Raw genomic sequence first — 18146 nt, 5'->3', positions numbered from 1 at the left:
TCTTTGTTTACAGCTTGGGATTTTTCCTCTTTATTATCTCAAGTATGATGTATGATTCTTCGGAGACAAATTTTAATCATCATGATTGCATTTGTCTAGATTTTCTAACAGCATTCCTCTTATGTTTAACAGGGACGGTGCATGGTGTAACGTTTCAAGAGTTTCCACCATTGATATCAAATCAAAAAGCAAAAGCAAAGTTTCAGTGTAGCCATGATGACAGCTCTTTAACTCGAATGTTCTGGTATCATCAAGAGACGGACAGCACAGTTCTAACTCTGATCGGTTACATCTATACTGCAGCAGCAGGCACACCGAACTATGAGACTGGATTCACTCAGCGCTTTGAAATAACCAGACAGGGCACCACGTCTGGAGAGCTGGTTATTTCTAATCTGATGCTCTCTGACTCTGCTGTGTATTACTGTGCAGCTAGTATACACAGTGCTCAACTTTACATGACTTGTTCACAAAAAACCACCTGGTATTTTACTGTTCAGTTACAGTCTGTTATCTGATGTATAAAACAATATGCATCACGGTGCTCTGAACTGTGCACAACACAACACTTTCACCAAAAGCAGTTCTCTAATTAGATGCATGTCAATTCTATTTTTTCTTTAGACTCATGTTTGCTTGCTATATTCAGTACTTACATTTTCTAACACCTTACTTAATAGGTACTTACTCTATACTTACGGCCTGCCTAATTTATAAAATATTTCTAAGATTCCCAGGAATAACCACATATTTCTAGTATCTTGCCCTTTTATTATTCAGTTCTAATTTTATCTTACGGCTTACTTACTCTGTATTTACCTAGTAATTAGCGGGCTCCAATTTAAAGTGTTAACACCAGATTTATTACCAGATCGATTATAATTTCCAGGAACTACAAGGCCTTATGTTACATATCCTAACAAACCTTCCCAGGAATTATGGGGGGAAAACAAATCAAATTTTCATAGATCCTTCATCACACACAGGACGAGGCTTGTCTCGTACCTACTATATAAGTATCCAGCTTTTGATTTAATTCAGATTTCTCATTCAACCTTACATTGAACAGCATTTAAGCAGTCCCCTGCTTACCAAGAGGCTCTGAAACCCAGCTCCAGTCAAAGTATCAGAGGCATCTTGTGAACTCCTGGCACTTATGTTTCTGGTTCAGCTTCAGGGCCGGCACTTCCATTAGGCAATATAGGCAAATGCTAAGGGCGCCGTCTGTCCAGGGGGGCGCTCGCGTGCATTTTTTTTTTATTTTTTATGTACTTATTTTTTTTTTTTTTTTACAAATGAACAATTAATAAATATGAAAACAAGCAAAGTCAACATAATCATAACTTCATTGTTTAATAATATTAGTCAAATTAATAATTATTATAATAACAACACACGACACCTAAATACCTCATAACAACCCCGTGAAGCTGGCCACTCATATGATGAGAAACGGAATAAAAACGTGTCCTTTCGTTAGTTCTGCGTTTGTGCTCGTTCGTGCCGCAAAAATCATTGTTTGTGCTGGTACCGTTTTTGAAGAATTAGACATTATATTTTATTACCTGTTACGTAAGGCAGCCCTCATTATTGGCAAAATTGCGCCAAAGTGGTCTCATTCGTTAGTGCCTCGTTTGTGCCGTTAAAAGGACCGTTTGTGCCATTTTCATTCTTGAGTTATTTAGCTATAAAGTTTCAATGAGTGACGTCACTCAGCCCCTCATCAACGTCCAAATCGCTCCAAACTTGTCTCATTCATTAGAGCTGCGTTTGTGCAGTTAAAAAATATTTGTGCTCATTTACTTTTTGAGTTATAGGCTAAGAAATATTTACTTGAGCCGGTGACCTCACTCAGCCCCTCATCAACGTCCATTGGTAAATATTATCTGTGTCAAAAATGGCTTCTTAACCACTATTCCCTATTTTACTCACTCTACAGTGCATTATAATAAGTAACTATATTCAGGAGGGAGTAAACCAGCACTTATTATGTTTTGTTTTTTTACCAAACAACACAGTGGATCATGGCTATCCACTAGCGCACAAGAATGGTACACTACTTTTGCAGTGCACTGTGAGATTGTTTGAGTGCACTCAAAATTCTCCAAACTCTTCAAAGTGCATGTACACTACAAAATAGTTTACTAAGTAGTGAACAGGGCACAGTTTCAGACATTTATTACAGATTTGATTCAGTGAATATTGGTCAGGAAGACTAAAGGGCACTGATGAAGTCATTTGAGTGTAACTCTTCTGCCACTAAAGCCGTTATGACATTGTGTTTATGGACGAATTCATAACATATAACAGCTTCAGCAGCAGCACTAAAACTCAGGTGTTTGACACAGACTACAAAATCAGCGATGGACAGAGCAAGTTGAGACTTCAGTTCCAGCAGTGATGAGGAGGGGAACAAGGAGAGAGACATGAATCATTTTTGGAGGAAACAAAGTCAAAAACAGCAGACTTCTGTGAACAAGAATTTCCACAGAAACACAGTGAGTTAATCTGTTTTAACTTGATAAGATGATTACCAATGTTTTAGAGGAGACTTATGCTTTGAGAGACACATTAAGAATATAGGGTCTGTCTTTACAGGGATGGATGGACAAGGGTTCTTCAAGAATTAACCCTGTTTTTGAAAGAGAACTCCAGGAAATTGAAAAAGCCCACAATGAGTGTATGCTTGACAGAGCACGGAAACTAAGTACTAAATTCAAGAAGAAGCAGGAGGAGAGAAGAAGAGCAATCAGGAGTAAGATGTACCACATGATTCCTGCAGATGATACCTCAGTGATGCCCAAGATCAAAGGGAGTCAGCAAAATCTGCACATCCCCCATTAACCTGGGAGTTTGCAAGGTGTGGACAGGTCTCATCCCTTAAAGGCCTTTCATCTTAAAGAACACACCAGCAACACCACTGCTCTTGGTTCTTGCTTCTGCTCCATGAGACCTGCCAAAAAGGCACTGAAGTCCAGAAAGGAGCAGACCTGACCCCCATTTCACCATAATGACCTCATGTTGAGCCTACACAATGAGTCTGAGATAATGAAAGATCACCTGCACCAGGAGACCCAAAAGAGGAAGAGTGTATAAAAGGTGTGTTGAAAAACAGTGTCTCTGTGAAGTCTATCAGCTCCATTGAAAGACCAGGTCCTGTTGACCTCAACACCTCCTCTGAGCTGCATCCACTGTCAGCACTGAGAGCTCTTAAACCTCAGCCCCCCTCTGACCCCATTAAACTCAGAAGCAAGGGGTCTAAGTTCAGAAAAGTATGGATCCTAACACACAAGCTTAACACTAATGGCAAACCTACAGGTCAAAATCAAAACACTAATATGCCTAATTTGATATAGTTTATAGACCATATAGAGATCTTTTTACGTTTCTGTTATCTTTAAAATGGTTTGTCTCTTTAGGAATATCTTTAGAAAATTGTTCAATAAATTAATTAAAAATAAATAAATACCTACATAAAATTAAAAATAAAAGAGAGAAAGGCTAAACTAATCCTAACTTTAACCCAAAAATGAAAAGCCACCCATGCAGCAGTCCAGGGGCCAGAAAATGGAGCAGACCACTGAGGAGCCACTGACAATGATGCCTAAACGACACCTCATGCAAGCCTTCAATCTGCTTAGAGATACAGATTGGTGTGTAGTGTAATTAAGCTGATGCATTTCGTTTATGGCAGACACAGTTTCCAAAGACACTAGTAATTACATTTTGCCACTGGATACATGTCTGTCAATTGTCTTGAAATGTATCTCCAAAAGGGAAAAGACCGTGGAAGGCCTAAAACATGTTCGTGCTCTGGCTGAGCATCACAAGGATATTTTACTTCCCCAATTTCATGACATCACCCAATTGGTCACACGGGAGGTAATGTAAAATATTTAGCCATGCTGTTTGTAACGTTTAATTTAATTCAGTATCACAATATACAATGTAGATGTGCTCACCATGTTTTATTAAATAATTTTATTATATTATCATTCTCAGTTATTTAGTTATTTAATAGTTTGAATGGAAAGTGCTTCTGCTCTGTTTATCACAGGAGTGTTTAAGGCTCCTACTGATAATCTGTCAACAGCAATTTTAATATGATGTGGCACTGTATCAGTGTCATATTAACAGTGTTTTGTAACTACAACATAAATGTAAATTTATTTTCAACCAGATCAAGCATATTTAGTTTTGCACATCCTCCATCAGCAGCAAAGCATCGGTCATCTGTCATTTAGTAATGCGTAAACTGTCAATCATGTCCGTCCATAATATACAACATTCTTACTAAAAATCTTTTATAGTCATTTAGACTCAAGAGTAATTATAATGTATTTTAAAAATTGGCATAAAGTGTAACATATGGTATGTTTAAGTAACACTATACAGGACCCTGCCTCATAAAGGACACAAGGCTTTTTTTAGAGCATGAAAATGTAGATCATAGATTTAAAATAACAAGAAAAAAAATAGTGAAGGGGTATTTTTGTTGTGTTTCATTTTATGACATTAAATTGTCATTCTCATTTTACAGTGAATCTATACACTGCAAACACACCACAGAAGAGTGCAACTCTTGTTTCAACTCACTTTTGGAACCATATAGCAATAGGTTTTGTTTCTGGACGTGGTCTAGGTGAAGAACCTGCGGTCAACTGTGGCTGGTGCGGCTATTTCAACACTAGGCCACATGTATATCCATCTACAAAAGGATATGCATAAGGAGCTGTGCTGCTTCACAAAGCTGGAGAGTCCAGCAGCTTCATTCGCAGTCACACAGGTCCAGGGACCTGAAGGTTGTGGGTTCAAGTCTTGCTTCGGGTGACTGTCTGTGAGGAGTTTGATGTGTTCTCCACATAGGTGTGATTAAACGAATGTGAATCACCCTGGGAAGGACTTCCGCCCCCTCCAGGAGTGTATTCCTGACTTGCACCCAGTGATTCTGGGTAGGCTCCAGACCCACCACGACCCTGAACTGGATAAGTGGTTACAGACAATGAATTTAAAACAAACACATAAGCAAACGGATAAATCAATAAATGTAAAAAACATCATAAAATATCAGAAAACCAGGGTCTTGCTGGACCAGTTTGCAGCCGAGTGTGAAGTGGTAGGGATGAGGATCAGCACCTCCAAGTCCGAGTCCATGGTACTCAATCGGAAAAGGGTGGAGTGCTCTCTCCAGGTTGGAAGTGAGATCTTGCCTCAAGTGGAGGAGTTTAAATACCTCGGCGTCTTGTTCACAAGTGAGGGAATGATGGAGCGTGAGATTGACAGGCGGATCAGTGCAGCGTCAGCAGTAATGCGGGCTCTGTACCGGTCCGTTGTGGTAAAGAGAGAGCTGACCAGAAAAGCAAAGCTCTCGATTTACCGTTCAATCTACGTCCCAACCCTCACCTATGGTCACGAGCTTTGGGTAGTGACCGAAAGAACGAGATTGCGGGTACAAGCGGCTGAAATGAGTTTTCTCCGCAGGGTGTCTGGACTCTCCCTTAGAGACAGGGTTAGGAGCTCGGACATCCGGGAGAGACTCGGAGTGGAGCCGCTGCTCCTCCACGTCGAGAGGAGCCAGTTGAGGTGGTTCGGGCATCTGATTCGGATGCCTCCTGGACGCCTTCCTAGTGAGATGTTTGGCATGTCCAACGGGGAGGAGGCCCTGGGGCAGACCAAGAACACGCTGGAGAGACTACATGTCTCGAATGGCCTGGGAACGCCTCGGTATACCCCCGGAGGAGCTGGAGGTGATGGCTGTGGAGAGGGAGGTCTGGGTTTCTTTGCTCCCACTGCTTCCCCCGCGACCCGGATCAAGATAAGCGATGGATCATAAAGTAACCTGCCTGTGGAAAAGGAAGCATTCATTACCCACATTTACTAAAATCAATAGAGAGATGGCTAAAAATAGTCTTATACTATTCTTATACTTATCTTGAAATAAGGTTTGCATGACTTGACAATATTTACTGTGATTTCTCATGTCGAAATACAATGGTTTCCTCCTGCCTTTTGTTGCATTCACCGCAATGAGCGGGAGAGCCTCGCATTGTGACCAGCAAAACAGTTGCACTGGATTAGATCTCAGGACGTTAAGTAATAATTCCATTTAACAGAACTATGCTCTCTGAATTTACTCCTAATGCCAATATGTACAGCTCTCCTACAGCAGGCACCTACTACTTCACTCTTATCTAAGACACATTAAGTATATTTATTATTTCTTATTTTCCACAGACTTCATGCTCGCAATATTCTGAGGCTGCTGTCCACACATAAGGACCTCAGCAAAATGGTGGACAAATTCATACCACAGAGGAATAAAGCATCCATCAAGAATATTATTACCAAACTCAGGTACAAACAATATTTCACTTACATACTGATATATAGGAAATCATCCATGTGATATGCTTTTCCTTTCTTTTCTCCATCAGAATCAGAATGTGAGATGTAGAATCAGATAATCTGAGAATAACAGGTAAACCGGTAATTTTACAGTGTCACAACATGTCAAAAGTAGAAGGCACCAACTGGAAACTTCTAAGTTAATATTTCCCATGTGTAAATATGCCTCAAGCGCAAAAGTGTATCTCACAAGCTTCTCCTAGTATGTGGGCACAGTGTATTAATACAGAGGTGGGCAGTCACAGAATAAGAAGACATCAGCCAATAGCTGATGAGAGAAATGACCCTGACCCTGAGGACAAGCTTAAGCAGCCGTAACTAGGATGATAACAGCTGCTAATGTGAAAATCAGAGAAAATGAGCCTGAAGGGTTGAGGGAAGTACTGGAGAGCCTCGACCTAGCTGTCACTCAACCCCAAGAAGCACACAGACTTTATCATTATAGGCTCACTGATGAAACTGACAAAGAAGAGTCAGAAGCCTATGAGAAGGTCATCTTGCTGAGTGTTTACGATGTGCGTCACAACGCTCAAGCCTGGCTGCAAGAAGTGAACACCTCTGGTGAGGTTGATGATCAGCTAAATGCTGATGAACTAGACAACATAAATCAAAATGATCCAGTTGAAGAAGCTCCAGATGGAATAGATGATGATAACCCTGTGTCACCTACGTGCCTTACAAAGAAGGAACAAAACTTTGAACTGTTACTTAAACGCAACAAAGAAGAGCTTGAACTGGAACTCCAGGGAATGCATCACAAGGCTGACGTAGATGCACTGATGTTACACAATCAACAAAGAATACAAGCTGCAACAACAGATCTTTATTCTACACCTAAGGCTGGCAAGAGCCTTTCGATAACACACCATCACTGTTTCCAATAACAGAAGATTCAATCTCACAACTGCTTGAATTCTCAAGGCAGCAGTATCAAGCCAAAGAAAACACACTGAGGCTCCCACCAACTGATCTGATTAAGTTCAATGGTGACCCCCTTCAGTACTGGAAATTCATGAGGCTTTTCACCACGATGGTGGACAAAGAGTCTGTTGCTGCAGAAGAGAAGCTAACTCATTTACACGAGTACACTGAAGGAAAAGCTCAAGATGCTATTAGTCACTGCTTATACAATCCCAATCCCAGTACAGGCTTCAAGGAAGCACTCGAACGACTAAGAACAAGATTTGGAAATCCTCATATCAAATCAAATCAAATCAAATTTATTTATATAGCGCTTTTCACAACTGATGTTGTCACAAAGCAGCTTCACAGAATTCCAGTAAGACAAAGATTTGACATGAAATGTAAAAACAAATGTAAAACCCTCAAGTGAGCAAGCCTCAAGTGAGGAAGAAACCTTGGGAGGAACCAAGGCTCACAAGGGGTGACCCATCCTCCTCTGGTCGATCTACTGGTGATAATAGTTAGTAGTCCGTGAGAACTTCAGTGTGAGGACAGCTTCAAGGCACTTGGTGGTTGCTGGAGCGTGGGCAGCTGGTCTGAGACGTGGAGGAGGATCTCGACAGTCATCCATCAGTGTCCAGACAGACAGGTGGGCAGTTGTTTACTCGGAAAGATGTAAAGGGATGGAATTAGTTTTGAACTGTTTTGTGTTTGTAAAGTAGAAAATATGAAAATTTCCAGAGTGTGGCTAATGACTCCGGCAGATCTGACTAGGACAGCTTTAACTAAAAGGAGAGAACCTGGAGAACACACAGACACGGGAGCATCCTGAAACACTGGCATCCCTCCGCTCCACCGTCAACAAACCTGAGTGATCGCGAGAAGCGGCGGGACGACAGCACCAGCGTCTCAGTTTACTATAATTCCCTGTGTCCATGGACCCCCCGAATCTGCCGCCTTTATCTATGGGGGAGCATTAGCTACCAAAACATAAACTAAACAAATGAGTTTTTAGCCTAGATTTGAAGATTGCGACTGTGTCTGAGTCCCGAACATTTTTTGGAAGATTATTCCAGAGTTTGGGGGCTTTATAAGAAAAGGCTCTTCCCCCAGCTGAGGCCTTCTGAATTCTGGGAACAATAAAAAAAAAACAGTATTCTGTGATCTGAGTGAACGTGGAGGCTCATAATAGGAAATTGTATCTTGAAGATATTCAGGAGCAAGCCCATGTAGAGCTTTATATGTTAATAACAAAATTTTGTAGTCAATGCGGAATTTAACAGGCAGCCAATGAAGTGATGATAAAACTGGGCTGATATGTTCAAATTTTCTAGTTTTAGTGAGGACCCTAGCTGCAGCATTTTGAACTAGTTGAAGTTTTCTTAAATTGCTGCTGGTGCATCCTGACAGTAGTGCGTTACAGTAGTCAAGCCTTGAAGTAATAAAGGCATGTACTAATGTTTCTGCGTCCTGAAGGGATAAGGCATTTCTAATCTTAGCAATATTGCGAAGATGTAAAAAAGCTGTCCTAGTGATACTACCTATGTGTTGATCAAATGATAAATCCGGGTCAATTATGACACCAAGATTTTTTGCTGCTGAACCAGGTACTAGCATCAAGATTTGGTTTCTTGATCATAGGTTTAATAACTGCTAGTTTAAAAACTTTGGGTACATGGCCCAGACTAAGGGATGAGTTTACTATAGTTAAAAGAGGATCAATAATAGCTGGTAGTACTTATTTGAGCAACTTTGTGGGAATTGCATCAAGTGTGCAAGTTGTACAGTTTGCGGAGGTGATAATCTTCTCTAGTTCTAATTGTGGGAGTGGGTAAAAGGTTTCAAGTCTTTCTTTTACAGTTACATTATGTTTTATATCATTCACATCGGGTGGCAACCAGGATGGATTTGATCCTGTGGCTTGAGTTTGTTGTCTAATATTCTGAATTTTATTATTAAAAAAAGTCCATAAAATCTTTACTGGTGAGAGTTGCTGGAATTAGTTGTTCAGAACCTGCTTGATTTTTTGTAATTCTAGAAAACACACTAAACAGTGCTCCCTGATTATTTTTATTATTGGAGATCAGCGAGGCCAGATATGCTGAGCGAGCTTTAGTGAGGGCATTTCTATACTCTATAAGGCTGTCCTTCCAGGCAGAATGAAACACTTCAAGCTTGGTTGATCGCCATTTCCGCTCTAGTTTTCGTAATGTTTGTTTTAAAGTACGGGTCTTATCGTTATACCATGGTGCGAGCTTTTTCTGTCTTATACTTTTATGTTTAAGTGGTGCTACCTTTTCTAAAGTAGATCGACAGGTATTTTCTAGGTAATCAGTTAGTACATCTTGGTCCATTGGGTCTGATGGAGTTGGAACTGGGGTCGATAGTTCTGGTAGGTTTTCTATAAATTGTAGGGCGGTAGATGGTTTTATTATATGCTTTGTAGAATAGCAAGGGTTCTTACATATATTATGGCTAAAACGTAGCTCATATGAAATTAAGTAATGATCGGAGATTGCTGAGGATTGCAGTAAGATATTAATTTTGTCAATGTTAAGACCTAGTGTCAGAACTAAGTCTAAAGTGTGGCTGCAGTAGTGTGTAGGCCCTGTTACATTTTGAGTAATACCAATAGAGTCTAAGATTGAGGTAAATGCCTTTTTTAGTGGGTCACTTTCCTTCTCAAAATGGATATTGAAATCTCCTACAATTATAACTTTTTGATTGCACACCGCTAGGTTTGTAGCAAAATCGCTGAATTCTTTCAGAAATTCTAAGTAAGGCCCTGGTGGTCTGTAAATGTTGCATAATAAAAATGCGTCCTTTTTTGTGACCGGATTTGTAATAATAGTGGAGAGAACTTCAAAAGAAGAGAAGGTGTCACGTTGTTTAAGACTAATTTCTAGGGTATTTTGGTAAATTACACATACTCCACCTCCTTTGCCTGATATTCTTGGGCTATGTGCATAATTATAGCCTAGGGGGGTGGATTCATTTAGTGCTAAATATTCATTTGGTCTAACCCACGTTTCTGTGAGGCAGAAAACATTGAATTTATGATCACTTATAATATCATTTACGATGAGTGCTTTTGAGTTTAGTGATCTTATGTTGAGTAACCCAAATTTTAGTTCTGAGGTGTTGCTGCTAGGTGTTGTGTATGATTTAATATTGATTAGGTTGCTGAAACAGGCTGATTTTGTTTTTCTACTTTTACATTTAGTTCGGGGGAAAGACACAGTCTCAATACAGTTGAACCTGGGTGACGCCTCAAGACAGTTCGCAGACGGTCGGTTTAGCCTGTCTGTCTGCGGCCTGGTCCCGGCTCTGGATTGTCAGCAGCTATCTACACTACTCTGCTGACTAACTAAAAGACTATGTGCTATGCTGCAAGAAAGTAAGGCAGCACCCTCCCGCGTGGGGTGGATACCATCCCTACCTATAAGACCAGGCTTGCCCTCAAAACGTAACCAATTGTCTATAAAGTCCACTTGATTTTTGGAACCATACTCATACCATCTCCCAGGTTTGGGTTGAGAAGGTTTTGAACTTTAAAGAGAGAAGAGACAATGTGCAACTCAGAGATTTTGCGGACCAGCTGTGAGGCTGCAAGGATACACTTTCTGCCATGAAGTGTGAGGAGGAGCTCAGTGGTCGCCGCACATTAGTTGACAGAACATCAGTTCTTTCACATACGCATTTCTTGATCCTGGAGCCAACGCAAATTTTGTGTCAGAAGAACTCACAAGGAAACTCAAAGTCAATGGCAAACCTGCAAAGCTGGATCTTGATACAGTAGGAGGTAGCCAAAGGAGGCATATTTACTCGAAGTGTAAACCTTGAGATAGACTCTGCATGATGGCAACATGTATACACTCAATGGTGTGAGAACACTAAATGAGTTAAATATAGCTCTCAGTTGCCTCGCCACACCTGATGAGGTTGCCAGATGGGATCACTTAGCAGATATCCCTATTCCCAGTGTCAACTCAGATGATGTGCACCTTGTCATGGGACAGGATGCCCCACGCCTTATCAGAGCTGAGGAATATCGTGTAGGCGGAGTGTGCTCTCTAAGTGCAGCAAGTTTTGCCTTAAGGAAATGTGCATTTGATCATGCACATCTGTATGATGCAGACACCATCTCCACTGATGAAAGAAACTTCTGTTTGGATGATTGTCTGAAAATCATCTGACTCACCTCAGCAAGCTATCCAACTAGCAGCGCAGCTGACAGACCTGTTCAAGCAAGGAGGGTTTCACTTGACCAAATGGACGAGCAATTCCGCAGAGGTCCTGAAGTCTATCCCAGAGCAGGAACATGCAAATCGCTCACCATCATTGGACCTGGACGGAGATCCATCAATGGAGAGAGCTCTGGGCGTGTTATGGGACATAAAAAATGACTGCCTCACATTCAGTGTGAATGTTAAAGACAAACCTACCACCAAGAGAGGCATGTTAAGCACAATAAGCTCAGTCTATGACCCCCTGGGTTTAGCTGACCCATTCATTCTATGAGGAAAGGCACTATTCCAAGCACTGTGTCACATGAAGCTAGGCTGGGATGAGATCATTCCAAGTGAGATCGCAGAGCAATGGGGCCAGTGGTTGGATGACCTGCCAAGGCTGTGCAAACTACAAGTTACTCAATGTCTCAGACCAACAGTCTATACTGTGCCTTCAGTCACCATGCAGTTCCATCACTTCAGCGATGCAACAGAGTCGGGATACGGTGCCATCACCTATCTCAGGCTTATAAGCCGAGAAGACATCTACTGTAACATCATCATGTCCAGGAACAGGCTGGCTCCAGTCAAAACAACCACCATTCCAAGACTAGAATTGGTGGCTACAGTGGTAGCAGTGCAACTCGACCAGAAAATCCACCAAAGCTTCGAGCTACACCTGCTGGATTCTGTCTTCTGGACTGATAGCACCATTGTGCTGCATTATATCAGAAACAAAGATAAAAGGTATCAAACCTTTGTCGCAAATAGAATCTCACAGATCCATGAAGTCTCAGCAGCCTCTCAATGGAAGTATGTCTGCACAGAATATAACCCCGCAGATGATGTTTCTAGAGGATTATCAGCTGAAAAACTTGCAAGCAGGAGCACTGGCTTAAAGGTCATTTGGCAGAAAGAAGAGTTTTGGCCTCTCTAACCTAAGCTAGGAAGCTTACCTCCAGAAGCAGAGGTAAAGAAATCAAGTCAGACATACACAATCTCATCCAAAGTCACCAGTCTTCCAGCAGTTGATTGTTTTATCCAAAAGTATTCCTCTTGGTACAAACTCAAGCGAGCTATTGCATTGACCTTATGAGCAAAAGATATTCTTTTGAAGAAGACAAAAATCAAACTATGTGCACCTATAATGCTCAATGACCTGAAGTGGGCAGAGATTTCCATCATTGACTATGTTCAGCGCTCCCAGATCACCAATCCACTGAGGGTGGATAACTTGAGAATGTTAACACCAGTACACCTCAGTGATGGACTACTCTGAGTTGGAGGCAGAGTCACCGATGCTCCGATACCTGAAGCAGCGAAACGCCCAGTGATCTTGCCACAGAAGCATCATGTAAGTGAGCTCATCATATGGCACTTCCACAAACTCACAGGTTATTCTGGAGCTCTGAGATTAGACATTTCTTCTGGATAGTCAGAGGATGTGTCAGAGTAAAACGAGTCCTAGAACAGTGCATACCATGCAAAAGGAACAGAGCTCCAATCAGTACTCAGTACATGGCTGACCTACCAGCTGGTTGTGTAACTCCAAGTCAACCACCTTTCACCAATGTTGGAGTTGATTATTTTGGTCCCATTAAAATCAGAAGGGGACGCAGTGAGGTGAAGAGGTATGGTTGCCTGTTCACTTGCTTAACAACCAGGGCCATTCATTTGGAGGTAGCTTGGACACGGATTCTTTCATAAATGCTCTTCAGCGTTTCATGGCTCGTCGAGGAACACCTCAATTTATACATTCAGACAACGGAACAAATTTCGTTGGTGCTCGTAGTGAATTACAAAAGGCGCTGGATGAATGGAACCAGCAAAAGATTTTAGAACATCTGCTCTAACAAGAAACACAATGGAAATTCAATCAACCCCTTGGATTGGTCATTGATGTCAATGCTGGAGCTGATGGACTGGTAGGTTCAGTACAAGTAAAGACACAAACAGGTATTTATACCCGTCCCATCCACAAACTATGTTTGCTGGAAGGAAAAATGGACAAGTAAGCTCTACAGACTTTCAGCTTGTGTTTCCATGAGACTGTTACAATTGTTGTTAATCTTGTGTTCAAGTTTAACTGCTTTCTCTAAAGAGCATTCATTACCATATTATTCTGTAGTCGTTCACCAATTTTACTTGGATGACCCTCTGTTGACGTCATCGGGGCCGGTATGTTGATATCACTCCCTTCCTCTAGAGGGCTCCACTCTTTGTTTACAGTTTTGTGTCTTTCTGACTGGTGAGAAAAAATGTGCAAGTGGCTTTTCAGCTGTATGAGAGTCAGGCAAGCTAAGCAGATGCAACAATGATTAAACCTGTCACTTACGAATCTAAATCACACTGCCCAACGTGATAAGTTGTTCTAATTTAATTTAATTAGTTAAACGTCTGTTTTAAATGTGTAAACAGACGTTGTATTGTTTGAAGGAGTAAACTATCGTTCATTTTGCATAAAGGTGAAATATGTTTTCCTGCACAGGTTTTCAATTGAGATTACTCACTATATTCAGTCAGAATGTCCATAAATCTACAAACTCTGTTTAATTCTGTGTTTAGATCCATAAGATCCTCATAATGTGTAATCTGATGTAAATGATGATGAATCTGAGGGTAAACTAAAGATTTACAGGGTTAAGTTTACTGACAGTTTTATCAATCTGAAAATTTAATGTTGAAGACTATAATGTGTTTAAATGCTGAATAATCTCTTGAATAACCAGCTATCTCTAAGCTGTGTATATACAGAGGGCAATAAAACAACAACTAACAACAACGAGTCTATGTTATTCGTAACAGTGACCATGTGAATATGGAGCTCCTCCCTAAACCACCTTCACACAGGCTGTGTCAATGATATAAAAACAACATGATGGAAGTGACTCTCACAAGTGGTGCTTCAGAAAGATGTCAGTAACTGTACAATTTGTACTCTGTGTGTTGTTCATATTATTAGGTACGTCTTGCTTAATATTATTTATTTATATTAATGTTCTTATATGAGAATAATGGATGTTCCAGGGGATTTTTTGTTTAACATTTGTTTTGCCAATTTTCTTCGTGTAACAGGGAGGACAAATTGTGCTAATTTTGAACAAAGCTCTCTTTTTGCCAAACAAAACACCAGTGTTATAATCAACTGCAGCAATGAAGACAGCACTTTATTCTATATGTTCTGGTATCAGCAGAAGTGTGGCAGTACTAAAATAGCTCTGATCGGCTACATGAGTGTCATGGTTAGAATAAACAATGAAGATGAATTTGAATCTGAGAGGTTCAAACTGAGCAAAGAGAGCATCTTCGAAGGGCATCTGATCATCTCCAAACTCCTCCAGTCTGACTCTGCTGTTTATTACTGCACAGCCAGTAGCACAGTACTGTCAGTAATACGGCTGTCTTATTATAACCCCACAAACTCACAGGTGTACGTACACACACACACACACACACACTCAGAGACTTTGGTCTGAAGTTTTGTTAGCTTCCATCATTAATGAACAAGCTTAAGTGACATTAAAAATGCAGCTGTTACACAATCCCCTTCTTCCTCAAAACACAAACACACCTCAGAAAATATGGCAATGGTCTGAACTGCATTACAAACAGCAACCCAACCACATTTGGTTACATACATATACCACATAAGTTTTCCATCGTGCCTCAATGCCCCATATGTACAGTGAACAGCTTTAGAGTGAGTTTTTAGGTTCTGAAAGCATGCTAGTGGTCTGACTGGTTTTGTAAGAGTTCTAACACCAATAAAGCTATCTTCATATAAATATCATTATATAATATTCAGAAATAAAATCACTGTACAATTGCATCATGTTTAGATGTGAAATAACTGAACCATTTTATAATTATCTCAGATTCAAAAGAGCCAATATGGAGTGTGTTGTGGATCCTTACCCAACCTACTTCACTCAAACACACACACAAACACACACACACACACACACACTTCCAAACTGATGTTAGATCAGTGAGGGTGTAATGCTCACTCAGATACTGAATCAGAAAGATGAGTGGCATTTACGGACAGTGTGTGTTCCTTGTTGTGTTTGTAGGTAAGCCTTCCTTCCAAATGCAATGATATATTTATTTACTTTGGAATAATCCATTTTCTTATATCTATTTTTTTTAAACAAATGTAAATTTCTACTATTTCCTTTGGGATCAATAAAGTGTTGTCTTATCTTAAACTATTAATGCATTAACAAATGTGACTTTACATTTAACTTTTTTTCAACAGGAAGCACAACCTGTGTTGAATTTCAACAGACCTCATCAATTTTCGCCAATGAAACAGACAGCAAAACCATCAAGTGTAAACATAATGACAATGGCTTACCTGTTATGTTATGGTATCAGCAAAAGAGTGATGATAAAAAGATGAGCCTAATTGGCTACACATATGGGGCTACTGAACCAAAACCTGAGGAAGAATTTAAAAAACAATTCAAAATGACCAGACATTCAGCTCTGGAAGGAGACCTGACCATTTCTGAGCTCATCCAGTCTGATTCTGCTGTTTATTACTGTGCTGCTAAATTACACAGTGCTGCACATTAATACCACCCCCATACTAAAACCCCAAACACACAGGAAACTGTATAAAATGTAGTTATCTGATGATTAACACATGTACCATTTTTATTCTGGGTTCAACTTTTGAAAGACAACAGTGCATAACTTCAAACATCATTACATCCTTCTGTTGTGCAGAACTATACAGAATAAGTTCGTCTTAAAGCAGCTTAAAGCACTCATTATAAAGGGATGTATACTGTTCATTCATATGACTGCTGTGGCACATAACACATAACAGAATGTGTTTTCATTGATACGTTCATTTTCTTTAACCACTTTATCCTATTTTGGGTCACAGTGCCTCGAGAGCCTGCATGGAATTACTGAAGCAGGAACACATCCTGGACAGGGCACCAGTTCATTGCAGAATTGTAAACACTAGTGGCCATGTAAGCTGTTTTTTAAAACTTCTCATAAATTTATACACATTTAGAATTAACATTCAAACACTCATCAAGCAGCTGACATTTCAAAATGTTAAAACACGGCCACTGAAAAAGCCTTGATCCATGCACAATTATATCTTAATCTGTTCATAACAACAAGATAAAATTACATTCTTCAAACTGATTCTGAGTCAGATTTTTTTTTCTTTTGGCAGGGGTGGTCCTGTTCAATATTTTATGCCAATAGGGGGAGATCCTTAATCATCTGAACATTTACAGTCAATGTACTCCCCATGTACTTTCATACACACACACACACTCTCTCTCTCTCTCTCTCTCTCTCTCTCAAACTTGAATCATCTTCTTTAGTCCACAGTCTTGCAGAAAGATGTATGTCTTTGTTTACAGCTTGGGATTTTTCCTCTTTATTATCTCAAGTATGATGTATGATTCTTCGGAGACAAATTTTAATCATCATGATTGCATTTGTCTAGATTTTCTAACAGCATTCCTCTTATGTTTAACAGGGACGGTGCATGGTGTAACGTTTCAAGAGTTTCCACCATTGATATCAAATCAGAAAGCAAAAGCAAAGTTTCAGTGTAGCCATGATGACAGCTCTTTAGCTCGAATGTTCTGGTATCGTCAAGAGACGGACAGCACAGTTCTAACTCTGATCGGTTACATCTATACCACAGCAGCAAGCACACCGAACTATGAGACTGGATTCACTCAGCGCTTTGAAATAACCAGACAGGGCACCACGTCTGGAGAGCTGGTTATTTCTAATCTGATGCTCTCTGACTCTGCTGTGTATTACTGTGCAGCAAGTATACACAGTGCTCAACTTTACATGACTTGTTCACAAAAAACCACCTGGTATTTTACTGTTCAGTTACAGTCTGTTATCTGATGTATAAAACAATATGCATCACGGTGCTCTGAACTGTGCACAACACAACACTTTCACCAAAAGCAGTTCTCTAATCAGATGCATGTCAATTCTATTTTTTCGTTAGACTCGTGTTTGCTTGCTATAATCAGTACTTGCATTTTCTAACACCTTACTTAATAGGTACTTACTCTATATTTACGGCCTGCCTAATTTATAAAATATTTCTAAGATTCCCAGGAATAACCACATATTTCTAGTATCTTGCCCTTTTATTACTCATTACTTATTTTAATTTACAGCTTACTTACCCAGTAATTAGCGGGCTGCAATTTAAAGTGTTAACACCAGATTTATTACCAGATCGATTATAATTTCCAGGAAGGCCTTATGTTACATATCCTAACAAACCTTCCCAGGAATCGGTCTATGGAACTGTCAGTCTGCAGTAAACAAAGCAGACTTCATCTCCGCCTATGCAAACCATCTTTCACTAGACATCCTAGCCCTCACTGAGACTAGAATCAAACCGGAAAACAGCGCTACCCCCACTGCTCTCTCCATCAACTACAGATTCTCCCATACGCCACGGCCTGGTAAACGAGGTGGTGGTACGGGGCTGTTGATTTCCAACACATGGAAATATACCCAGTTCGAATCATCAGCCTCATACAGCTCCTTCGAATTCCATGCCAACCTGATGACTGCACCAGTAAAAATTTATGTGGTCGTGGT

General features: G+C 40.3%; 1 protein-coding gene across 1 annotated transcript in view; it reads left to right on the top strand.

The window, feature by feature from the left end:
* LOC136678091 (M1-specific T cell receptor beta chain) overlaps positions 1 to 18146 on the top strand; it is a 107587-nt gene that overhangs the window by 46008 nt on the left and 43433 nt on the right. Inside the window, exon 3 of the mRNA XM_066655969.1 lies at positions 14278 to 14285. Coding sequence (XP_066512066.1) covers positions 14278 to 14285 — 8 coding nt within the window. The remainder of the gene's footprint in view (positions 1 to 14277; positions 14286 to 18146) is intronic.

This window comes from Hoplias malabaricus, chromosome 1, assembly GCF_029633855.1.
Source record: "Hoplias malabaricus isolate fHopMal1 chromosome 1, fHopMal1.hap1, whole genome shotgun sequence".
NCBI classification, from domain to species: Eukaryota; Metazoa; Chordata; class Actinopteri; order Characiformes; family Erythrinidae; genus Hoplias; species Hoplias malabaricus.
The sequence above is the reverse complement of the archived record's forward strand: the minus strand, read 5'-3'. Positions and strand labels throughout refer to the sequence as shown.